We start from the raw sequence: 27642 nt of genomic DNA, 5'->3' as shown, positions 1-27642 counted from the left end.
AACTGATTCTGCCCTATTTTAAAATTCCAGGAAATTTTTTGAAATATATTCAAGAATGTATGTTTCAAGCAGCACTGATTTATGTTTATGTATATGTGTATGTATCTATGAATATGTATATATGTATATATGCATATGCATATATCCAAGTGCTTATCTGGGTATATTTTGTAAGTGTAGACACACAGAGGCAATAATGTGAAGCAAAGAAATCCAGCACACAATAATGGGAGAAAAATGAATGTGGATTATGAATTAACAGGCTTCAATAAACAGCATGAGGAAATACATGCGTAGTACTATGAATAAATATTTAAAAAATATATATTTACTCATCCATACATACACAGTTGTGGTCTGCAGTCTGGATGTATAGTAGTATAGCATGGATATGAAAACAAAAGATGGATACATTATAGATCAAGAAAACATACTATTTTTGACTAAATTCCTCCTGTCTTGTCATATGTCATGTCAGTTCATGGAATCATATCTACTTTAATCATATCAAGTCATGACACAGTTTGTAGGAGAACAAATGCTAACAACACTCTTAAATGATTATTCTTTACACCTGGTTACTGATTATAATAAAGATTATCAATCAATCATTACTTCAATAGCCCAATCTGAAACATTTCTTAGGCTCTGACAAATGTAGAATAGCAATTATTCAAACTTTAAAAAAGGAATAAAGAAAATATAGAGACATAAGACTTTCTGCATTTGGCCCCAATCCTGAAAATGTTCCCGAAACTCAAGTGGAATATGCTATTATTTGTTGTATTTGTTTTACTGTAGTTTTAATAATGTACTAATTGTTATTTTAATAGTAGTAAACTACCAAGAATTCAGAAAAAATGAAGTGGTGGATAAACTGCATAAATAAATAAAAAATAAATATTTATTCATAAAATATCTGAAACTAAAAAGAAAAAAGATACATTGATAAATACAATAATATAAATCATTTGGCATCTTGGAAATTTCAAAGAAAATAATATTAGAATGCAAATCTGACATATAATGTTTGTAATGAGCTGTGTTATTTCCACAAATATATCTAAATAATTAATTTATCTTCCTCTAAGAATCCTAAAAAACAATCTATCATTCTTTGATATTTTGATACCAATATTTTTTGTAAAGTTGAATAGCTTTTTATTTTATTCAATACACAAAGCATTTTTATTTTTTAAATGGGATTCAGATTTATAGAGGGAAATTCATCACAATGGATTTAGAGTTTTTAAAAGGGTCTTTATAGTGCAAAATGCAGCATGCACTATACAGAATAATTGTGTTTACATTAAAAAATTACCCAACCATTCTCTGTTCTGGTTATTAGACAATATACACCATAGAATGACACAATCTGTCATAAGGTGATCATGTTTTTAGCTTTCCTAATCACTACAGAGTAGGCTGGGATGTTGTCAGTTTTGCCTTCACCATCTGCCTTCTAATTCTTCCCCCCAACTTAATAAATACATACTCCTCATGCTGTTCTTTTGTGTTAAGCAATGTAATGCAGAGTGCAGAAAAAGAGTAAACCACCTCACGGTTGGATTATTGCAACACGCTCTACATGGGGCTACTCTTGAAAAGTGTTCGGAGACTACAGTTGGTCCAGAATGCAACCGCGCGAGTTATAGTGGGTGCGCCTAGATACACCCACATTACACCAATTCTCCGCGAGCTGCACTGGCTCCCTATTGGTCTTCGGGTGCAATTCAAGGTGTTGGTCATTACCTTTAAAGCCCTATATAGCTCAGGGCCAGGCTATCTTTGAGACCGCCTTCTACCACATAGCTCCCAGCGAACGATAAGATCCCACAGAGTCGGTCTCCTCCGGGTCCCATCAGCTAAACAATGTCGGCTGGTGGACCCGCGGGGGAGGGCCTTCTCTGTGGCTGCCCCGGCTCTCTGGAACCAATTACCTCCTGAGGTCCAGACCGCCCTCACCCTATTGGCCTTCCGCAAAGCGGTGAAGACCTGGCTCTTCTGGCAGGCCTGGAGCCATTGATCTCGTTATAATGATCTTGCAAAACCCGGCCATGAATTGGAGTGCATGTGTTTTAACGTTTTTAAAGTTTTTAATGTTTTAATGTTTTTCTTTTTAACATTTTTATGGGATTGTTTGCATTGTTTTATTCTTTGTTGTAAGCCGCACAGAGTCCCTTGGGAGTTGGGCAGCATAGAAATGTGACAAAATAAATAAATAAAATAATATAATCTGATAAACCATAGCAATGAAGATCAGAAAACATTAGAAAAAACAAAGAAAAAATTAGCCAAACCTAGTCTACAACACCATCATTCGTTAAACTTAATCCATAGCTTTCTTCCTTGCAACCAATCATTGCTTCCACCATAACCATAGAAAAACCACTCTGAGAAGATGTTTCAGGCATGGAAGCTCACCTATCATGTAGACCCTAAACTGTACAAAGATTCCTGATCTTTTAGAGGGTGAAAATGATGATGAGAAAGTTTGAAAAGAGACATGGGCTAATAGGTGATTTTTAAGCTACTATTTGGGAGCTTTGTCAGAATGTTTGAAAGTACTGTTTCATCAGAGCCTAACAGTACATCTGTGTTGGACGACAGATTTAAAGACTTTCAGAAAGAGGCATGTAGCTAAAAGGTCTCAGAGAGAACAGCAAGAACAGAAGAGAGCAACTGTTAACTCCCTGTCTCTCTACACTTTATACAGTTAACTAAGTAGGAAACCGAACATATAAGGGAGGAATCACAAAAAAGAGTCACAAAGCTTGTTTAGCTAGCTAAAAGTGAAGACAATTTTCCTGTGTAAGATTGGAGATAATAACTGTTAATAAAATAAGTCCCTTTTTAACAAAGTGAGAAATTAAAAGAATTTGCAGAGAAGCAGTAAAACAATACCCTGAAATTTAAGAAAAGTAGAATCCTTAAAATATCAGAAGAGCAACTTCGGAAGAATTTTGCTTATAATATAAACTCATTACAAATAATCTTATGCAATTCTTGAACAACCCCAGTTTAGTTTATAAATAGCTTGCTAAAAAAGTGGTTCCCCATCAGCTGTTATCTATGATTTATCAACTTTGTTCCCATCCTGAAAACATTTGAACTATGACAACTGCTTCACATTTTTTTTAAGTTCTCACTTGTCTCTTTTTGAAGATCTCATCAATTCTACCCAACAACTTTTACAATCTTCCTTTTGACCCATTCACTCTTCCTTCATATACTTGTTTTGCAATTCATCCTCATTTCATTCTCTCTACATGACAAAACCTCTTTAATGTACTTCTTTCATACTTATAACTCACTTTTGCATTTTTTTCATGTTCATACAGCTCTCATCTGATCTTGATCCTATCTTTTCTTAATACGTATACTTTTAAAGTACTCCATTCTCACACCATTCAATTTACATTTGATTTTCCTAACGTACCCAATTCTTATTATTTTCATATAATAATAGGCAGAAACAAAATCCTATATGGAGCTCTTCTTTCACCTTTTATTCCAAGCAACATTTCTATCAGCATTTGGCTTTCTTAGTAGTTGTTCATCCATCTCGCCACCTTTAGTAAACATCTTACTAGGAAACAGAAATTCACTTATTTACCTGATCTAGTTTTTTGCCACTGTGTTTTACCTGCAATCATTCATTTTTATTTTTTTTGTCAAACACAACTATTTTGGCCTCTGATATTTTAATCTTTAGACTGATCTTTGTTGCAACATACAATCTGTCTAATGTGGTTTTTATATGCGCATACTAAGCATGGTTGTTTATTTGCAGACATTTCATTACCCAGTTTGAGTAATTCATTACCCAACGTTGCAATTGTTGTTACCTAGTTCGATAATGAAATGTCTGAAAGTAACACCCAAGCTCAGAAAGCACCAAGAACTCCAACAGTTCAACCTTGAGTAACAGGCATTCCATTCTATTGGAATCTGTTTAATGATTACAGTTTTGCAAATCATTTGAAATCCCGTTGTCATTGTCCACACATGTGTATCTTCAGCCATGTCCCAGCTATTACACTTCTATCATAATCAGAAGTGTTCCTTATTTATTTCTATTTAAATAACATTAAACAACCAAGGGGACAGACATCATACATTCTTACTCTGACAAGAGTAAAACAAGGTGCTTCAGAGTGGGTGTGGGCATGCTGTCACTGGCTCCTTCACTCTAATGTGTATTTTTGTGTGACTGAGCAGTTAGCATAGGAGCTCAGAAAAACATACACTTTATTTAAGGAAGCACCATCAGATAACACATCAGTGTTATACTTACTCCAAAACATAACCATTATTTTTGCTTTGGATCCCATTGTAACATATTAATAGTTCAATTTCATTATCATTCAATACAAATCTTCAATTTATTCCTTTCAGTATTCCCTCATGTCTGATTCATTCAGCTTTTACTTTTGATTCCATTCATTCTACTGGAAACTCCTTGTTTAGCACTTTCAATCCACTTCCAAGTCATTTTTGGAACATTTGTTTTCTTACATGCATTTTTTCTCATCTACAGGTTCTTTCCCCAAGGTTCATATTGTAGTTTCCATTAATATAACTCCTTATATTATAGTGGTATTCTTGACATATTCTTTTCACACTTCCATAACTATATCTTCAAGCAGTTTCCATATCCTCTTTCCTTCCCATTCATCCTGTTGTGAGATTAATTATTCTTCTACAGAAAGCAAAGGTAGGATGAAGTATAACAATTAAATTGAATATTGTTCCTCTTTCACTCCTGCCTTGCTAGTTTGTCACTGGCAGAGCGCAAAATTCATTGGAATGAGTGGAACATTCTGCCTTAGCAAACTGATTTTTCTCTTTGTGGGAATCAGGAGTATTAGGCATTCTCTTTTTAAGTACATTTCAGCACCAGAAGTGTGCATTACATTATAATTATCTGAGGAAGGACAATACCATTTTCGCACTCTGTCCCAGATAGTTAAGTTAAAGGTTAAGATGTAATGTTGCAATATTGCTCCCTACTAGAAGCATTTGTGAATTAATGTTATGCTGAAAAATAATTTTCACAACAAATCACAATTTACTCTCTTCATGGAAATCTGTTTTCAAGTTTTTAAAACATCCTGAAAATAGTCAATTCTTGAGGGAAAAATTCCCATTAGCAGTTTTTCCTCCTTTTTCTTGGAGCTGTTTACCTAATTTGTGACATATGGGAATTTCACACCTAGTGAATATATTTTCATGTAGCTTGTGGCATGAGACTCTAATTATTAGGAGAATATACACAAGTAAGATAGATGCAACAGCTGGTGACATTTACCAATTAGAATTACAGTTCTGTAAAACACTTTATACTTTTTCCTCCCTGCCCTGTATACAGAGTAATTATCTCTGATAAATTTGTTGAAAAAAGATAATTTTTCTTTTAAATAGTTTTAGTTGCTATATATACACAACTAATGCTTCAAAGAATTTACAATGGCAAAGCCTCTAGTTAAAGCTAATGAAATTATATTACCTAATTAAGATGTACAAAAAAATTAATGAACAATTACTTAAAATAAGTAAAAATATATCATGTTAATTTAAAATAGTTAGAGCATGCAATGTAAATCCTAATAAGCTGTTTTAACCAGTCTAACAAACAATAGTCCTGCTTTGCCTATCAATTTAGTTGGTTGTCGCAGAAGAGAGGTCAGAGGTTTCATGGCCTCTGAATTGTGAATGCTGCAGTGTTTGATCCTCTCCTACCTGGTTTTCAACATCTGAAGTCTAGTCAAATGAAGAGAAAGGACTAGGGTTGACATGATAGCAGTCTTTCAATATTTGAGGGGCTGTCACAAAGAACAAGAAGGCAACCTATTCTCCAAAGTATGAGGGCAAGACAAGAAGAAAGATGGAAGAGAGATCCAACCTAGAACGTAGGAGAAATTTCTTGACAGTGAGAACAATTAATCAGTGGAATGACTTGCCTTCATAAGTTGTGGGTGTTCCATCACTGGAGATTTTTAAGAAGAAATTGAACAGTCATTTTTTGGAATGGTAGAGGGTCTCCTGCTTCAGCAGGTGGTTGGACTAGAAGACTTTCCAGGTCCCTTCCAAATGTTATTCTATATTCTAGAGGACTGATGATGCTCAATTATACATTACCAGAGAAGATTGCTCTTGCAATGTAGTTAAAGTCTGATCCCAATATCTGGAAGATGTCAAGGTCTGGATGGGAAGAAACAGGTTCAAGTTGAATCCAATCAAGACCAAGTTGCTGCTAGTAGATATGGGTTCCCTTTTGATTCTGGTCCTGGGTTTTTGGTGTTCTCTGCACATGGTTCTTTTCTTGCAGTTGTTTTCCTTCCAGTCCAGGTAACATCATCAGTGAATGGTAGAGTGAAATTTGTTGGATTTTTACTCATAAAAGATTGCCCTGTTAGTTTTGGTTGGATTATAGGTTCTTCTTTGATAGTTCCTTGATTACTATATTGTTTCTTTTCAGATTGTATACCTGATGCTAATTTCTGCTTATACCGGAAGTTGCTGGGAGAGTATGTCTCTGGGCTTTTATTTCTTTCCTTGCTTACTGTATATATTTTAAATGGAATTCTGATTTTTTTTTTTTTCTATATGTATCAACTGATGATTTGTCAGAATGCTGAGTTTCCAGGAATTCACTAGCATTTTTTAATTTGTCTCAATTTAAAATAGTAACAGTTTCTAAATTGAAATTGTGGTCTATATGTTGATAGTTTAAGGAATTTTCATTATGTTTTTTGATTGTCAGATAATCACAGACATGTTCTGCCTATTTTTCATCATAGTTGTTACATTTCTTTCATTGTAAATTGTAGAAGATGTCCAACATATGGGCTCCAGTTTAAGATGAGTTAAATATTTATTATGAATATTTTAATTATTTGTGTATTGTTGTTCTATGGATATGTATAAGATTCTTTGTAAAATGCTGAGAATCAAACAATTGTGGTGCTTTAAAAAATCTAAAAGGAGGGAAATGAGTTATTTTACTGTAAAATAACATATTTTTAAACTACTGAGCAAAATATGGACAACAAAACTACATGTATAGTTAGACTTTCAACATTCAAAAGTGGTATAAAATAACATTTTTAAGGAAGTGGTCTTACTGCATTCTAGTCTCCTGGACTTTGCCCCAATGCCTTGTCAGTGATCTTAGTCCTGAATGCCAGGTCAATCTGTAATATGGATTTCCTCATTCAGGATTAAACCTTGGATGAGAAGGCTACTGTGGCATGTTTCACTCGGATCTGGTTGGGCACATGTGGAACTCCTCTTGTCAATTGTCCAGTTGGTGAATCCAGAAAAAGAAACTCCTGGGATATTATTTTACCAAAAGAATAAACTCTACTGAATAAACCACATTGGCACAGAAGAAGCAAAACCAGCTCTGGATTTCCTGCTCAAAAACAAGCATAGTTAATTCCCCCCTTCACTATGGGCCACCCACAGTCCATCCACCAATCATTTCTGCTCATTTTATTATGGGAACCTGTCGGCCATGCTGGGACATCTTCTCAGTGTGTTCTTGAAATGGAAGTAATGTCTCATGGGAACCAACGAGTGCTTGAAAGCCATTCCCCCTACCTTTGCATTCCATTCCACCCACCCTCCCTTTTCTTTGTCAAGCTAAAAGCAAAGCAGAATGTAGGTGAAAGTGCAAGTCAGTCTCGACATGCTGACCCCCGCAGAAGAAGGGTGGACTTAAAACAACAACAAATATACATATTATTACTTACAATTCAACTACTGCTACATTTCCTATTGCAGCCAATGAGGGTACCTAGTGTGAAACTTTTTTACTAACCTTGTTGCCCTAACATCTGGAGCAGCCACCCACTCAATGTCTGCTAATGGGTAGCCTTTCCATAGTACTAGGTATTGTAATTTTCCCTTGTAATATCTGGAGATGAGAATCTTTTTGATCTCATTGTGCTCCTCTCCATTAATAGGATAGGAGGAGGTGGTGGTTTCTTTTTGGCAATTTCAGCTCCACTGTCAGTGGATTCACAGCCCGGACGAGATGGAAAGGTCCTATGTATTTGGGACTGAACTTTTTGCAAGGCTGCCTCAGGTTGAGTTACTTGGTGGACAAATACACCTTATCCCCCACTCTAAGTTCCATTTGGAGGACCCTTTTCCAATCCGCTTGCCTTTTTTTGGCTTTCCCTAGGTTTATTTAGTGCTTTACACATGGCGGGCCATGTGGTTTTTAGAGTATCCATCCAATGTGCTAATGACACTGAGGATGGAGCTTCCTGTGGGAGCTCCAGCATGGGCATGAACTCAGTTCTCGTGGCCACTTTGAAAGGGGTAAAACCTGTGCTGCTGTGCACCGAGTTGTTATATGCTACCTCTGCAAAAGGCAGGCATTCGGCACAATTAATCTGCTGATAATTTATATAACACAGGGGTCCTCAAACTACGGCCCGCGGGCCAGATATGGCCCACTGAAGCCATTAATCCGTCCCATAAGGGACCACAAGGCTGCTCCACTCACATTGCCCCATCTACCCGCTGGCCCCCACCCGCCTTCTGGAGACCAAAAATGGGACGTGAGGAGCAGGGGTGGGTTCTAAATTTTTTTACTACTGGTTCTGTAGGTGTAGCTTATTTTGTGGGCATGGCTGGATGGTCATGTGACAATTATTATGAAAATAATTATTTAGGATTTAGCAGAGGTACTGGTCTACCAGGCTTTTAACTGCTTGCAGAGCTGTACTGGTCTACTCATTTGTTTTTGGAGGCACTGGTCTACCCATTTATTTTTGCAGGCACCGGTCTACTCATTTGTTTTCTTTTAACACTGATCAGCTGTAGGGTGGCCCTTTGAAGCCCGCGGCAAGAGTTTAAACAGTTTTTTTCCCTCTAGCCATTCAGCTGGCACTCAGGAGGCAGCAATAGATTGGGGGTGGGCCCAAATAAAAGGTAAGAATAATGCAGTGGGGGCGGGGGGGGCAGAACCTGCTTTCCATCCCCAGGAGCATAACAAATTAAAGTTTAATTTGTGTGTATTGTTTAATGGATTGCTAAATTGGCCACATCCACCCAATCACATGACCACCTAGCCACACTCACCCAGCCGGTCCAGCCCCCCAACAGTCTGAGGGACCGTGAATTAGCCCCTTTTAAAAAGTTTGAGGACCCCTGATATAATAGCCCACGTATTAGTGTACTAATAAGTTGGTGTGTTCAGCAGCTCCATTAGTACTCGAATGGTAGGCGGAGCTAAGTCCTGGGAAGAGTCTATCATTTAAAAAAATTCCCACCAAAATTTTGCAGTGAATTGCACCCTCCCCCATCTGAGATAATGTTCTTCAGAACCCCGTGTAGTCTGTAGATGTGTTGCACAAATATCTTGGCTAGGACCTGGGCAGAAGAAATATTCGGACATGCCAGAAAGTGTGCTTGCTTCAAGAACAGATCAATGACAGTCCAAATTACTGTGTTTCCAGCACTCTCGGGCAACTCCACGATTAAATCCATGGCTATCTCCTCCCAAAAGTTAGCTGGGTTGGCTACCAACTGTTGCAAGCTGGTAGGCATTTCATGGAGGCACATACAGGACAACTGGCCACATAGGCTTCTGTGACTTTTTTCATCTTTGGCTACCAGAACTGTCCCTTCACCAGGTGAAGGGTCTTCACAAACCCAAAATGCCCAGCAGGTTTTGCATTGTAGCTTCTCTAACTGATGGCTAATTAGGCATTGAGTGCACTCTGAGTCTAGTAAGGATGTGAGGGCTCCCCTTACTCCCAAGGAGGGCACCAAAATCGCTACCTGGGTCATCACAGGGAAGATTGTGCCACTTACTATCGGTCATCCTCCCCTTCGCCTTTGTCTCATAGAAGACCAAGCTGGGCTTGTGGGTTGGAATTCCCTACTCTTCTCTGGATTGGGGAGAGACCTCCACGGCCTGTTGAGCTGCCCACTCCTTCACCTTCACGGGTAGTTTTTTTCACCTTCAATTGGGCTGGGGCTTGTGGTGCAGATGCCAGCCGTGGCACAAAGCAATCAGGCAGTTGGTGGCCCTCCTTCCTACATCGGAAACATGCTGCCCAGCTCCAATGGGGTTTCTCCCCCGTGGCAGGGATGCATCACCTCTTCCTCCATGGGACACTGGGTGTATCTTGGGCATTTGGTGGGGTTGGTTTTCATGCACAGCTTGCTCCTGATATTCCATCAAGTCTGCTCATTTTGTTATGGGAACTTGCCGGTCATGCTGGGACATCTACTTGGTGTGTCCTTGAAATGGAAGCAATGTCTCACAGGAACCAACGGATGCTTGGAAGCCATTCCCCTCACCCTTGCATTCCATTCCATTCCCATTCCATTCCATTCCATTCTGTTCCATTCCACACCCCCTCCCTTTTCTTTCTCAAGCTGTGAGCGAAGCAGAATACAGGTGAAAATGCAAGTCATTTTCTTGACATTTCTCTTTGAAATATGGCCACTGGATTTCAAGTGTGGTACCAGTTGTACAATTCTTGTCCTGCCTCTCTGTGTCCTATATACAAGTAGCTGACTAGAGGTCAGACTAGACACCAGAGTTAGTTCATGGGTCTCTTCTTATGTTTCCAGTTTAATATGTTATTTTTGAAAAAGACAATTGTGGTAATATAAACTAGCCAGGACCAGACCTTATTGTTTCATTCTAGCTAATATAAACAAAACATTGTTTCATCAAAACCTCCAGTTCACCCTTTTTGATATGAAATAGTAAATCAGTTCTCATGTGGCAATCATGTTTATCACTTTTTAAAAATTCTAATCCCTTCTTTTGAATTTTGCTATGTTTCATTGTCATAAAAGTCTTATTCAATACAATAAATAATTTTCTCTTGTGAGGTTCTAAAGACGTGGAATGCACTTTTGGAATAAAGTAAATAGTTTGGTGTAGAGGAAAGAGGCTTGTAGTGGAAAGTAAAGGGTGGAAAGAGGATTAAGCTCACATCCTGCTGTGGAATATCCTCTGTTCGAAATTTCATATTCCTAAAGCTGCTTTTTCAAAGTGTCATTCCACACACTTGCAACTCTTTACAATGCAAGTCTTAAGACCGACATATAAATGTGTCTGCTACGCTTGGACCAATTTTGATACACTCCCCAAGTACTATATAGACTGAAACTTTGTCATATCCTTAAGAATTTTTTAAAGAATCTAATATATAATTAGAATATTTCACTTCTTTTGAATACAATAATAATGAAAAACATTTATTAACTCTATTACATGAGGCAGGGGATTAGTCCTGATGAGCTAAAAAGTCTCTTCAACTCTGCAATTCTGAATGTGAGTCGCATTGGTTAAGTTAGCAGGACACTGTGACTAGTGACACTGGAAGCGAACTGATATAAAAGCATCTATTGGCATCGGGATCAGTCATCACCCCAAAACACTGAGTAGAAGCTCAGGGCAAAGATTTAACTGTACTGAATTGTGTCGACATCAGAGGAGCATCTTACTTTCCTGACCTTTATATTCTAGACATTTTATGCTACTTTTTAATAACAAATTGTACAACTCTTTATGCAGCAATAAGACAACCAGTAATGACTAGAAATTTTGGAAGTTGTGTGTTGCTAAATACTGTTGCTAAAAATATCTAACTTAATTTATCACAAATACTCAACAGTATTAATGTTAATATTTTTTAAAAAATTAGGGGCCAGTGTTATGCACAATGAAAAGTACCATTTTGCCTGATAAACATCTGATCAATAAATGCCAGATTTTAAGAGCAGATTTTTGTTTACTTGGTTCCGGTGAAATTTGGTGTTTAGGCAAGGAGTCATTGCTTTCAGATTGATCATAGCCACCTGCCAAAACGGCACACAGCCAAATGTAAAAAACTGGGAAGCATGAATAGAATACAAGGAAATGGAATTTTGTAATAGGGATACTGTTTGATGGATAACACAGGTAACCAAGTGCACTAGCAAGAGAAAGAAAAAGAGAAGAGTGAAACAAGGAAATTAACAGCAGTAGATCCTTTTCTTGAGGTTAATCACTTGTTAACCTGATGAGATGAACAGTATTTACAAAGAGAGAGAGGCAGAAAATTTCTAGTTAATTATATGCTGCTTCTGGGGCTCTTACTTCCTGTGGCTTCACCTAATCCGCAGGTGTGGATCATCCCTTCCCATTCACTGGTGAAGGGAGGGTGGTCCTTTCTATACAGCCTCCCTCTGCCCTGCAAGCAACAGATTTAAATACAGAAGGACATACTGAACCTTTTTTTACTGAATGTTAACAATATATGAAAAGGGCAAATTGCTTTTTCTTTTTTAATGATGAAGACTCCCAATGCTCAAATATACACTTTAAAGAACTACCTTAACGCACAAAATAGATGCAATGTAGTTCATTAAACCATGATATAAAATTTATTTTTCCCTTGGGATTATTCAGCAAAGTCACTGGCACACAAAATTTAAGCTATTTTGTAGTCATTTAAATAGATTCAAGATGTTAAAAAGAAAGTGGATATAGAATACATCCAAATATATGTCAAAATCTTAACTAGTTGTAATAAAAATATTTGGAGCAGTAGACTTTATTTATGTTTTAAAGTGGCTAGATAATTTAATGAATTTTTGTAATTCAACACTGCCTGCTTTAAGTTTCTGGCTTCAGTGTTATTGGTAGGCAGATATTAATATATTCATTTTGCTCATTACATCTGATCCTGGGAGACTAAGAGACATGCTGCCTTTTTTACAGGGATATTTTTACACCCATTTTATTGAACATGTCAGGCAGAGTGTTTGAATTTTTTTAACCTGACCATTTGTCAGATCAATGTTCAGACATTTCTACCAGAATGGTACCTCTGTACCTCTGCCAGAATAATAATTGACTAAAACATTAATTAGTCAATTAGCTAAGGTGCTTTTGCTGATGCTGAGTAAATTGTTTTAACTATTATCTTAATGGTTTAGCCAAATGTGAAATAGTTGCCTTATAAAATGTATTCCATTGTGATCATCCAGATCATTAAAAAGGGTTGAAGCAGAAGACGCATACTTGTGCAGGACTGAATGATTTGAAACAAACTGATTAACTGGTCTTTCTGCTATATGATATTTTAAACATGAATTTGTCATGGAAAATATATGCAAATATCACTTCTCAATTTAAGAAAAAAGAACATTTCAAAAGGATTTTGGAAATATGATTACTTAATGTTGTCATACTTTGAATTTCTCTTTTTTTCTTTTAAACAGTGTACATGAAACATAATTCAAGTTTTCTTGATTTTGTTTTCTCTCCAGACCATTTTTTTCTCCATTTAAAACTTTAAAGACATTTTAGTTCTTTGTTTAATACAAACACAAAGATACATACACATACAGTAACTTGCATTCACTAAGGAGACAAGATAAAGATTTTTCATTTAAATAGAAAGCACCTTAAAATTTCTTCTTTTTTCACCAAATCTAAGGATATTTCTTGTTTATAAAGAAATAACAATCCTGACTTGCATCTGTTCCAGATTGTAAACCCATTTTTCTGTTAGAGCTATGCTATGTCTTTGATAAAGAAATAAGAAGAAAAGAAAGGACAGGAAAGCCATATAAAGCTCATCACAAGCTCAATGCATTTATTTTGTGGACTGATTTAATATTTTAGAACATTCAGCAATGCATCCATACCACAAAAGGTGGGTGGGTGGGGGGCGGGGGGCAGGGGGGGCAGAACTGGTTCGGTGACGTCATATCGTCACTGCTACCGGCTCAGTGGAACCGGGCGGAACCCAACACTGATCTACATACTATGCATAAGAGAAAAACAAGTCAAAAAGGGAACAAAAAGACCAAAAGTACTTTCCCATCAGCAATCAACACCACCAAGATTACATCAGACCAACAATCAAGAAATAAACAATATCCCAAACAAGGAACTGCCAAACAAGTTAACAGTAAACAGCCCAACCAAAGAAACTCCAAGACCACTCCCACCAACACTGACAGGGCAAACCACTAGGATATAAACTGAGAGCAAATCCCATTCCTTACTAGCACAGATGATGTTACCTAATTTTGGTAATGAAACGTCTGCAAGAAAATAACCAAGCTCAGGGAGCACCAAGTATCCCTCAATCTGATTTGAATTGTGAAGTACTATATACTGTACGCAACTATCTTCAAATTCTCTATTTAATTCATTGCTGCATTTCTCTGCAATACATTTTGCAGAGAATATTTTTTCGTCTTTCCTCATGTAACCATTATTTGCTGCTTTTAATTTCCCAATGCCCAACAAAGGAGAATTTGATACAATTGATACTTAAGGACTGCTCTTTTCTGGACCATAAGCAGTGGAGTGGAGTGCCCCTGAAATTCTGAAGCATTGGGAATAATTGTTACATTTAACTGAGGGTTAGCAATTATATCATAGTTGGGCAGTACAATGTAAATGGTTATAGTTTTAAACTAGGACCAAAAGACACAGTTAAGAACTTGCTATATAAACACCCAGTGCAAATCATAGTGGACCAACCTTTAGCAAAGAAAAACTACAAGCAATATTTTTATGAAAAACACCCCCCCATTTCCAGGAGAAATGAATTCCTGTTTTTTTTTTTCTTGAAAATTCACCTAGATCTTGGTCTCTGCTTCACCCTACCCCACTTGATGTAGCTGCTTTCAGAAAGCAAATGTTGTGTAGTGTTTATGGTGCTGGACAATGAACGAGGAGATGCAGATTCTAATCACCCTTACGCATGGAAGGCATGGAAGTAATTCTCTCCCAGCCCTAACTTGTACCAGACTTTGCAATAAGGCGATCAAAAAATGAAATCTCTTGTCACATCATGCAATATAAAACAGGTGAATATAAATATAAAACAGGTGGATCCTGCAACCAAGCAGGACAAATGCTAAGAACAACATATAACTGCTTCGAGCTTCCTTACTTTCAATGCAAACCAAAGCTTGACTTCTATCTGCTGTTTGTCAATCACTTCTTCCTTTGATCCTGGAGCTACTCTGACTTTGACTTCAGCCTGAGATTTTGTTCCACATATATCTGACCCATCTGAAGAGATAGCCAGTGCCATAGTCCATAGAGCTTGATATTCCAGAAGGATAGAGTGTACCGTCTCAAAATAACAATGAGACCAAATTATTTTTTCATTGAAGAAATAATAGATTGATCTGCATGGTTGAACATGGGTTTCAATACTTTGGTTTGGAAAACTATCATTGATAAAACAAGTTTTCCTAATGACATCTCACAGTATCTAATGTACTCAGAACTTTGACTCTAGGAATTGCAACTTGAAATAAAACAGAATAGAAAAAGAAAAGCTGGATCAGAAACAGGAAACACAAGTTTGCAAATAATAGTTCATCCTAGAGGTAGAAGAAAAGCTTTACTATTTAAAATTTTATAAATATGTTTTAAAATATAAAAATGGCATTTTCCTAATTTGAAGCCCTTCTAGTTTACGTATGTATTTAGCTACATAACACTGAGTTTAATAACAGTAAGTCCCAGAATTGTCCAAAAGAGGTTTAGGCAAGGGAAAAAGGTAGGTAAATTCAGAAAAAAACTTTCTTCAAACTCTTTTTATACTATGTCGTTCATAGTTTATATCTATATTGTAAGATACAACATTAAAAATATGAGTATGACTACAAATTGAAAAGAAGTATCTATTCGGAATAGATATTTACACTTTGGTATTTTTAATGCTTGAAAAATATGAACTGCAAATCTGGAGAACCTTATATACTCATTTAATGCAACAGGGACATCTGAAATTATAAGATATATGTACAGATATTCATGGATATAGAATATAATTATAAACTGTTCACTTTCATGAAAACTCTAGTGAGCTAAGCCCAGGAACAATTACACCCAAATGCCAAAATTTCCCCCAAGACACAGTTTCTAGGTTACAATGCTCACTCCTGCACAACTGAAAAAGTACACTGAGAGTAATCTTTCAAAGCTTTGCTTTGAGACCTTGTAGTAGCTTAAGGGAAATGAAATGTCCTCTAGGGGCAAAAATGATCTGCTTAAGTACATGGTGTGTAACTATAATCAACCTTTAAAAGAAAGTGCAACGATAATACATGAAAAAGTACACAAGAGTAGAAAGCAATTAATTTATTGCATTCGTATTTAAAAGAAAGATACTTACAGGAACATCAACATATTTTGCAGCTGCTTTTACCTTTAGAAAATGTAAAAGTAAAAAACAAACATCACTTGGTATCATTGGCTCATAATGGAATTTTCAAATCATTATTCAATAGTTGTTGTACTTACAGTGAATGAAAGTATTGATGAGAAGAAAGTGCCTTCATCATACCTTGATAGTTTAGAGAGAACACCTTCTAGCACTGCAACAAACTATATTAAGAAACACAGCATAAATATTCATAATGTGTAAAAGGGTTTGAAATTACTTTAAACAGCTGCAGAAGGCAGTGGGGAGGGAAGACCTTTCCTTTATGGTTCATATACTATGCCAGATACCGATAATACCTACTGCCAAATCCTTAGTTAAATGTATGGAGTACTTGATGCTTTCTGAGCTTGATTGTTTGCCTGCAGACATTTTATTACCCAACTAGGTAACATTTGCCAGTTCAAATCTCACCAGGCTCAAAGTTGATTCAGCTTTCCATTCTTCTGAGGTTGGTAAAATGAGGACCCAGATTGTTGGAGGCAATATGCTGAAGCTGTAAACCACTTAGAGGACAATAAAGCACTGTGAAACGGTATATAAGTCTAAGTGCTATTGCTAAGTGCTATCATCTTTGTGAGTATGGACTTTGCCCCCTGTTTACATATAGTAGCTTGCCTTGCCAGTTTTGGTGATGAAAACTCCTTAATCTCCCAACACCTGGACAGATTCAACTACAGTTTCAACAGGGAAATTGTTAGCATCTTAAATAAAGATTAAAAGTTTGCCCTGTCCAGTCATGTCTGACTCTAGGTGGCGATTCTGATCTCCATTTCTTAGCCAAGGGAGCTGGTATTGTCTGAAGACAATTCCATGCTCATGCATGACTATATGCTGAGGTGCATGGAATGCTGTTACCTTCCAATTGAAATGGTATCTATTAATCTACTTGTAGCTGCATGCTTTCAAACTTCTAGGTTGGCAGAAGCTGGGCCAAGTAATGGGATCTCACCTGGCTGTCAGCTTTCCAGCTGATAAGCTCAGTGTCTTTAACCTTTGAACCATCCCCCCCCCCTTTCCTGGTTAGCATCTTAAATCAAAACAAATTAAAAATTGGTAGGGAATGGTAGAGATAAACCATATTCACATTCAAAAGAGACAATATAAAAGCCAAGAAGGGAACAAAAAGACCAGAACACTCCCTCCCAGCAACTTTACATCCAGATGAGCTAGGATTAATATCAGGCAAACAACCAAGTAAAAAACAAAATATCTTAATCAAGGAACCACCAAGGAGAAACCCACACACACTTAAAATGGGCAAACCTCACACTCAGTTGCACTGATAATGTTACTTAGTTGGGTAATAAAATGTCTGCAAACAAACAGCCAAGCTCACAGAACACTAAGGACTTTATAATTCAGCTCTGAGCTACATATATTCACTTCTATTGGACTAGTTAGATCTAATTCAATTTAAAGAGTATTAAATTAAAGAGTATTAATGGAATTCAATCCATCCAGAAATTATGTTATACACACATATTTATATTATTCAGAATTACAAAAAACAAAGTGTTGGTGATAAATCTAGAATAAATCTACTGAAATCCATGGCGTGTCAGTCATGGACTTAATTATATTAAGTAAAATCCTACAATTTCAGTGATATTAATTTTAAGCACCAGTAAACCTAGAGTCAACATAATGCAAATTAAACATGTAAAGAATTTCTTAATTTCTTCGGTTAGTTTGATCGGCTTACAAAGTAGACAACACAAAGTAATTTTGATAACAGAATTCATTGGGAGTTGGACAACCATAACAAATTTGAATTAACAATATCCACAACTTCCTGCTTTGGTTGGTCAATTTCATTAATTGGTGAATATTTATTTATCTCGTCCCAGAATCACACAATTGGGATTAGGTGGCCTTATAAATCTTGCAATAAATAAATGTAAAAGTACTATTTGCACAATTGGAAAAAGTTCACTACTGTACATGTTGTACAGATGTTGTAATATTAATCATGCATGTTTTTTTAAAAAAAAATTAACCCTTTTTATACTCCTTTCTTTTGTGTTATTGTATAATGTTATATTACATTGGTTTCAAAGTAGACAGTTACATTGAATGACTCATAAACATTAAAAGAAGTAATACTTCTCTATCTCTTTCTCTCTCCCTCTTTATCATCTGTCTATCTATCTATCTATCTATCTATCTGTCTGTCTGTCTGTCTGTCTGTCTATCTATCTATCTTCTATCTATCTATCATCTATCCTGTTACAAGATTATCACTGCTGTAGCAAAACCAAAGGAGAAAACACAAAACACCATTCTGGGCTCCCTTCTGAGTAACTCTGCTTTTACTGAATCAATGTGAACAACATAGAGCAAATAGCTAATTTCAGTGGGAGAATCCTCAAACTCTGTCATGGTTGTGCATGTATTTATCATACACTGAATTTCAGCTTTCATGAATTCTACCTAGCAAATGTTGAGAGTTATTAGAAACTTTTAGCGGCCCATGTTTTCCATCTTAACAAATAAGATAACCATGCAATAGTCTTCTCCAATCTGATGTTCTCCAATCACTACCATTCCTATCATTCTTTGACATTACACTATCTGGAGGTTAGTTCAACTATAGACTAATATATATGGAAAGAACTAGGATGCAAAAATAGACAATTTCAGAGCATACTATTGACTCCATATTCTCTGTGAACTTTGCAATGTGCAGATTGCTATTAATGTTCATTTCAGTGTTCACTATGAAGATGAATCATTACTTATTTATCTGCAAACTATTCTACATACCACAATGGACCATTGAACACAGCAGTGTGTGTGTGTATATATGCATAAGTGTGTGTGTGTGTGTGTGTGTGTGTGTGTAATAAAATCAAATCAAATTAGGGTGGAATTAGGAACTAATTAGGAATTGGGAAGTGGAGTTTGTTTAGTAGAATAGTCAAAAGGAAAGAAACAAAAATGTGCTATTTAATTTTATTTTCAGCACTGTATGTTTTTTCATCAAATCTCTTCCAGTTTGTTTTCTGCTTATGAAGAAAAAGTAAGCAGACAAACAAAATTAAGAGAAAAGGATTAATCAGTTCCTCCACTGTTGTTCACATTCTTTATTGGTAATTTCTTGGTTGGAGTATTGTTTACGTCTGGATTGTTGGTCTAGTATTAATTTTGGTGTTAAACTCAGCTTATCTGGGTGTTTGCCGGCGAGGAGCTGTTTATCCCAATACTCCAATCAAGGAAACAAGCTAACAGTAAACAGCAGCCTAATCAAGGAGCCACAAGAACACTCCCACCAACACTGAAAGGGCACCCACAAGTATATAAACTGAGAGCACACACCCCATTCCCTTCTAGCACTGATGGTTTTACCCAGTTTGGTAATGCAACATCTGCAAGAAAACAACCAAGTTCAGAGAGCATCAAGGACTCCACAAGCTCTTAATTAAAATAGAACTATTTATACTTCTCTCTCTGAGTACAAAATATTAAGAGGATGTATATTATGCCTTATTACCGTTTTGTAATAAAAACCATATTTGTAGTCCATTAATCAGAATGTATACTTAGACTCAGAATACAGCCCAACTTCTAAAATTATCAACACAATTATTTTAAACAAGTTATAAATAAACCCAAACTACCGGTAAATAGGTCAATAATTCTGTTGTTCTTATTTTGGAAGTTCTATGTGATACAAACAATAATGAAAACCTTAACACACCTTGCAAATATACAGTAAAGATAGTATTTTTTTAAAAAAAAATACCATTCTCATATTTAGATGAGAACATTACTCATTGTCACAGTAAATGTGAAATGTTTATAATAATAGAATGACTAATTTTACAAGTATTTTAAAGAGTAGTTGCTTGACATCTAGATCATATTCCTAGAACATAGGAGTAGCATCTTATAAGTGAGAAGACAGGACAAAATTCCATCTGGCATGTTGTTAATGGCCACTCTAACAGTGTCATAACAGTGTCATATTTCTTGTTCTCTGACAGGATTTGAAAGTCTCACCTTGCAGCAATCCAAGACCCTAATGGTTTAACAGAGTGATAATAGTGAGCTATATCATCACATCTTCTGTTTTTCTTATATCTTTATGCATTTAATACATATTCTTCCTTATTATATATTTTTCTTTTTATATCATCATAAGGATCATTTCAGAAGAGGAAATGAGATGGATAATAGATAAATGAATGGATAACTAAAGGCACTTTTTTATTCATCATACTAATTTTCTGGCCTCCTCTTAGCATGTCAGTCAGTATATAAGTCCTCATCTTTCTCAAGAGTAATTTTTCAAGATGGTAGTTCAAACTGAATTTCTAGAATTGCTTTATTTTTTTAAAAAAATAACTTTCTAAATTAAAGTTAACATTTGACCACATTTATCCAAATACTTAGAATGATGCTGTTTCATGGTGAAGATGCTTAAGACTGGGATAAATTTGGTTTTGGGGTAGAGTTCCATCAGTACGCTGATGATACTCAGCTGTACATCTCCACCCCAGACCATCCCAACGATGCCTTGGAAGTGATGTCCCAGTGCCTGGAGACCGTGCGGGTCTGGATGGGGAGAAACAGGCTTCGACTCAACCCTTCCAAGACCGAGTGGCTGTGGCTGCCGGCGTCCCGGTATAGCCAGCTGACGCCATCACTGGTTATTGGGGGCGAATCACTGGCCCCCACGGAAAGGGCCCGCAACTTGGGCGTCCTCCTGGACGCACGGCTGTCTTTAGAAGGGCATATGACGGCCATGGCCAGGGGGGCTTTTTATCAGGTTCGCCTGATACGCCAGTTGCGCCCCTTTCTGGATCGGGACTCCCTACGCACAGTCACTCATGCACTCGTCACCTCTCGTCTGGACTATTGTAACGCTCTCTACATGGGGCTCCCCTTGGGGTACACCCGGAGGCTCCAACTGGTGCAGAATGTGGCTGCGCGGGGGATTATGGGAGCGACGGGGCGCTCCCATGTGACTCCTCTCCTGCGCGAGCTGCATTGGCTTCCCGTGGACTTCCGGGTGCGCTTCAAGGTGTTGGTGATCACCTTTAAAGCGCTCCATGGCTTAGGGCCAGGGTACTTACGGGACTGCTTTCTGCCACCAATAGCCTCCCACCGGCCAGTTCGCTCCCACAGAGAGGGCCTCCTCAGGGTGCCGTCGGCTAGACAATGCCGGCTGGCAACCTCCAGGAGGAGAGCCTTCTCTGTGGTGGCACCTACCCTTTGGAACAATCTACCCCCAGAGATACGAGTGATCTCCGACCTCCGGACTTTTCGTCGGGCCCTAAAAACTCATCTCTTTTAGTTAGCCAGTCTCTCTTGATTTTATGATTTTATGGTTGATTTTAAATTTTGATATGGATTTTAAATTGATAAATTTTAAACTATGGGCCAAATTTAATTATTTTAAATCTATTTTTAATCGCACTTTATGTATAAATGTTTTATTTTGGCTGTTTACCGCCCTGAGTCCGAAAGGAGAAGGGCGGTATAGAAATTTGAATAATAAATAAATAATAATAAAAATAAATCTAGAGTCACGTCTGTCCTCAGCCATGGAATCTCACTGAATGGCTTGGAGTGAACCACTATCTCCGCCTGACCAGTCTTATAACATGGTCATGAATAACTTGCAAAGGGAAGGCTGAGCATGATGCCCTGAGCTCCTAAAAGGAAGCAGGATAGAAATCTAACCAATATATCAAACCAAAGCAAAAATAAAGTATTATCATGGTTTTACAGTCAATTAAAAATCTAGGGAAAGATAATTATATTTTTCTAAGTTCTATTTGACTTATAAGTGGTTATTCAAGGAGTAGTTAACCAGTTACAATTTTATATTATATTCCAACACAGCCCTATCATGGTCCTAAAATCTTTTTGCCTCTTAATGATGAGAAACAAAAGTTTAATGCTATCGAAGCCCCCCCCTTTAAGATCATATAAAATTGAATGCAAAAATAATTTAAATCTTAATACATTGAAAAACTCTTAGAATTAAAGATAAATTTCCTCATATTCGAGAGAAAATGGTGGGGCCCATACTTATGTGTTGCACCTTTACTTTGTTTATTTATTTGCATGGCTGTTCATTTGGCACAAAATTTATAGTAAGTTTAAAACATAAAAATATCAGCCTAAATTAAAACTCAGCATTCATAGGGCAGCATATAATAACCCCCGAACAAGGAATTCCATTAGCTTTCTGGCCAAGGGCTTGTGTTCATTGACACAAGAGCCCAGTGTATGCTGAAGATCTATCTGAAGAGTTTTCCCTCCATAAACCAATACTTTGTGTTGTATGGAACCATGAATAAATTTATAATCATTCAAATTCAGTGCAATTCATTATATTCCATTTCAAGAATCTCATTAATTCCTTCCTTCCTTCCTTCCTTCCTTCCTTCCTTCCTTCCTTCCTTCCATCCATCCATCCATCCATCCATTCATCCCTCTGCAATGCCCATAACAACTGTGATGAGAACAATATCAATTGCAGCTTTTCTGTTATGATATCGTATGTCTGTTGTCATTTGCCTCCTATCTCTCAGTCCACCGGCCCCCGTATTATTTGATATGTCCTCAAACTATAGAATTAGTTCAAGAGTTTACACTACGTAAAAGCAGAAAAACTGAATAGTTTTTAAACATTTAAAACAAGAAAGATTGTGGTGCGGTCGGAACAATCTTGAATTGAACACACTCAAAACTGTAGAAATGATAGTAGATTTTAGGAGAAGCCCTCCTATTCTAATCAACTCTTACAATACTAGGCAACACAGTATCAACAGTAGAGGCCTTCAAGTTTCTAGGTTTTATAATATCTCAAGACTTAAAATGGACACCTAACATCAAAAACGTCATCAAAAAAGCACAACGAAGAATGTTCTTCCTGAGTCAACTCAGAAAACTGCCCAAAAAGCTGCTGATACAGTTCTACAAAGGAATTATTGGGTCTGTCATTTGCACCGCTATAATTGTCTGGTTTGGCATTGCAACCAAACAAGACAGACACAGACTTCAACGGATAGTTAGAACTTCAGAAAAACAACTGCTACTAGTCTGCCTTTCATTGAAGGCACGAGCCAGAAAGAGGGCTATGAAAATATCTACAGACCCCTCACATCCTGGATATAAACTGTTTCAACTTCATCCCTCAAGATGACACTATAGGGCAGGGATGTTAAACTTGCGTCATCATGTTGTCATCATGTGATGTATTGTGACTGGTTTCCCCTTCACTAAACCGGGGTTGGGCGTGGCCAGTGTGTGATGCATCCAGCCCTTGGGCTGCAAGTTTGACATCCCTGCTATAGGGCATTACACACCAAAACAACTACACACAAGAATAGTTTTTCCACCATGCCATCACTCTGCTAAACATCTAATTCCCACAACACAGTCAAACTATCTAGTAGGGCTGAATTACTATTATCCTTCTCATCTTTCCTATTACCTCTCTTCTTATCCTCTTATGATTATAAATTTGTTGCTTGTATCTTATGATTTATATTAATTGTTTTATTTAGTATCCTAGTATGATTTATGTTGATTATTTAGCATCCTATGTCTATCACTAAGTGTTGTATCTTTTTATTCTTGTTGAATGTATTTCATTCTCCTTATGTACACTGAGAGCATATACACCTAAGACAAATTCCTTATGTGTCTAATCACACTTGGCCGATAAAAAATTCTATTCCATTCTATTCTATTCCGTTCCGTTCCGTTCCGTTCCGTTCCGTTCCATTCCATTCCATTCCATTCCATTCCATTCTATTCTATTCTATTCTAAACTATTAAAAACAGATTAGTCAATGTCTTTTGAACTTTTTCAGATAAGTACAAATGTGTAAGTAAAAGTAGACTTCAAAAACTTTTGAAGAAACTGAAAACATACTTTCCTTCACTGCAAGATGCAGCAAACCAGAATTTATTTTATCTAATTAAAGCTGATCTTGGAATAGTAAAAATGTAGTCATATTAAATGCTGTTAATTAAGGCACTGTAGCATGAAGAAAATAGTATCTGCTTAATAGATATTGCAGAAAAAGATTTCTTCAAATTGGGATCCAATTTACACCTTAAGTATTATGATGATCTCATGGAGTGTTAGTCACTAACCTTATTTTATTTTAAAAACAGGAACATGGAAAATATCAAACATTTTTTCTTTACAAAAAACAGATATGGATATTTCTCTTTTTCCCTCCAAGCGCAATTTTTTTGAAAAAAAAATTAAGACATTTACCTTTGAAACAAGAAGTGAAATTACTTCCTTCATGGTTTCTTCAATCAAGTCATCAATTTTCGAATGATATTGTTGCTGTGGTTCAGAAAACCAAAGTAGCATTAATATATTAAATGAGTACAAAACTATTTGTCATAAGTCATATTTGCACAAAGGTACAAAAACTGACAGATCAGAGTTAGTTAAAATTATTAAAAGAACAAAGCCTTAAAAATGATCCACCCACAAATTATTTTCTTTCATACAATATCCAGAAAATTTTCCAATGTATGCATTTGAGTTAAGTAGCTAATAGGGTTATTATTTAGATGCAGCAAGGTCTTATTCAGGGAAAGGAATGTGAAGGATATGTTTTGTCTTCTATGTAATTAAGGTGGCTATATATTCCTTCACCCCCAAAGGGCTGATTTAGCTGCAAAAGCAAGATGATAAGAAGATTTAGTAAATAAACCACTTTCTGTCTGATAACTCTCATTCACATGTTATGTTCTTCAGAAATAAAATGAGTGGCCAATTGTTTGCTCTTCAAAGAACCCTTTTAAGAGTGAAGTGAGCTGCAGGTTATACAATTCCTATACAATCTGCTCTAACACGGGCAAAAAATAAAAATTAATCAGAAAACCTGAAGGATGGCAATAAATTACTCAACCATAAAATATATAATAGCTAAATCAGTTGCTGCTCTCCATCTTTCTACTACTGCTTTTTTCTCACTAATGAAAACATTTTCTTTAAGAAACACATTTCAAATCTGAAAGACTTTCGCATTCTGTTTTTGATCATAATAAAGCAAGCATCCATCCTGCAGTTTGTGGGAGCAAAGGCTCGTTCTTTTATTCTGAACATATATTCATTCCAAAAAGTAATTCTTCCATCAGAACATTTGTTTGAAAGCAAAGAATGCTCCAGGAGCCCACTTCACAAAAAATGTGTCTTATAAAGACTAACCCTATCTCGATGGTTCAAGGCTGCATGAATCAGCAACGGCATAATGCTTTGAATAAAGAACTGCCAGCATCAGTCTAAACATTCATTCAACTTTGTAAGAGTCCATGGCATAGTCTTCTGAAATTTAGGGTTCCTGAAGGCAATTTACTCCCTTTTTTGAAGTATTACATATATGTACTAACTACTTTTAAGAAAAGTGTGTTAAGCACGGTCCCCGGTCCTTGGTTTACCTAGGCAAACTGCTGAAGCTATCAACCTTCCCTAACCCTTGACCTTCAAATGTGCTGGCCCTACAGCTCTGCTAAGCCCAACATTTCTGTAAGATATGTGATATCAAGGAGTTCCACATGCTATAATGTAACCCACAGTTACAACTGTCACTAGGATAATCATGATCAAGACTGTAATAACAGAAAATGGTGTATTTTCTTCTCCCCTTCTGCAATGGGAGAGTCATATGTATAATGCCAGACTAGATGGCTTTCTAATTCTTGTTGTTTTTCCATTACATGAAAGACTAAAGGATTTTGGATATTTAGTGCAGTGGAAATGGTAGTTCTGAAAAGGTGGTTCTTACAACGAGTACCAATGCTTGCTGTTCAGAACTTATCGCTCTTTGTCGTTTCAACAGTTGCCAAAGAAAAATAACTAATTGCAAAGTTGATGGTACAATATCATATTTTTTTTTTTAATACAGAAGGAATGATAGCTAGGTATCTGTGCAATTTCATCCTTTCACAAATACTCCCAAAACACACATAAAGGTTTTGAAAATGTCAAATTGGGGGGAGGGCATAATATATAAATTGATTTCACCTCCATTTTATGGGCACTGATTGAATTAATTAGTGGCATGACCTTATTAGGAAGGAAGGGCATTTTAGTAAGAAAACTGTGATTGTCTCATATTTTAGGATACCATGACATTAGTAGTAATAAGACCAGTCTGTTTTAAAGGGATTGAGAAGTAGAAACAATGCTGTGAGGAAGTGCCCATATATACTGTAATTATAAATGTAGACATTATTGTCATGTTTTGCTGAATAAAGGTGTGCAAATCATCTGATTAGGCATTTTTGCTCCTCTCAATCTACCACTTTGCTTGCAAAGTCCTACTGCCGGTTTAATAGGTTCCTTCTTTGAGATTAGACTTTGATTCTTGTTAAATCTAAGAAAAGCTACAACCTGCTTTGCCTGTAGTGACATTTAAGTAGACTAGATGGCATTATCTGTATGCTAGTATGCTAGTATGCTGTGACTATAATAAATATTTGATTTGATTATCTGATATTGGAATATTTTTTGGATTTTATAAAAAAATTACAACAAAGAATTAAGACATGACATGAATTTGATAAAAGATGTAGATCAGGGGTATCAAACTCGATTTCATTGAGGGCCGCATCAGGGTTGTGTTTGACCTTGGTGGGGGGCGTGGCCAGGGGGGAATGGCCAGCTTGACGTCACTCATGTTGGGGGCACCTGTGGACACCCAAGTGTTCTGCCAGCGAAAACAGGCTCCCGAGCTCTGTTTTCGGCTACAACAGGTTCCTGCAACCCTCTGCCAGCGAAAACAGAGCTCCATTTTCACTGGCCGAGGCATTGCGGGCTAGTCCTTCACTGTTTCCAGGGTGGCTCCAGGGGCCAGATCTAAGCACCCTGCGGGGTGAATCTGGCCCCCAGGCCTTAAGTTTAACACCCTGATGTAGATGGTCAGATAGATGGTCTGATAAAGCAAAAGCAAAAGCAAAGTCCTCCCACTGACACTGCGGCACAAATTATCATTGTAGTGTTATTTGAATAATGAAAGGTTAATAAAAATGAGAAGGTAGTGGGTTTGAGAGTGGAAGATAGAGCACTAATGAAAAGCTGAATCGTTTTAAAAGGGTTTTTTTTGTTTGAAAGTTGCAAAGGAGAGCTGATAGCTTTTACTTTCCCATTTACCATATTTATCCAAAAGGAAGACACATTTTTCTCCAACTCCAAATGGACTGGTTGTCAAGAACTGGTAGTAAAACCGGCGGGAGGCTCTGCCCACTGACCCGGACGTCATCATAGGTGATCTGCGCATGTGCAGAAGCTTCTGCGTATGCGCAATGCGAACCAGTAGTAAAGGTTAGTAGAACCCACCCCTGAACTACGTAGCCTAGGCCTGGATTCATTTTGTTTAGGGATGTATAATCATAAATTATAAATTCTACCTAAAGTAAGTAAAGACAGGAACACTTT

The 27642-nt window shown here is 36.8% G+C and overlaps 1 protein-coding gene across 5 annotated transcripts in view; it reads right to left on the bottom strand.

Annotated features, from left to right (window-relative positions):
• Positions 1-27642, bottom strand: part of CADPS2 (calcium dependent secretion activator 2) — a 369911-nt gene that overhangs the window by 29770 nt on the left and 312499 nt on the right. For all 5 annotated transcript variants that reach the window (XM_070947809.1, XM_070947812.1, XM_070947808.1 and 2 more), the window contains 3 exons: positions 24466-24540; positions 16301-16384; positions 16173-16205 (listed from right to left, as the gene is read on the bottom strand). In XM_070947809.1, the coding sequence (XP_070803910.1) occupies positions 16173-16205; positions 16301-16384; positions 24466-24540 (192 nt within the window). The remainder of the gene's footprint in view (positions 1-16172; positions 16206-16300; positions 16385-24465; positions 24541-27642) is intronic.

The sequence above is a fragment of the Pituophis catenifer genome, unplaced genomic scaffold (assembly GCF_029215685.1).
Source record: "Pituophis catenifer annectens isolate HBS135680 unplaced genomic scaffold, rPitCat1.0.hap2 SCAF_7, whole genome shotgun sequence".
Classification (NCBI taxonomy): Eukaryota; Metazoa; Chordata; class Lepidosauria; order Squamata; family Colubridae; genus Pituophis; species Pituophis catenifer.
Note: the sequence above shows the minus strand (reverse complement) of the source record. Positions and strands in the feature narration are given on the sequence as shown.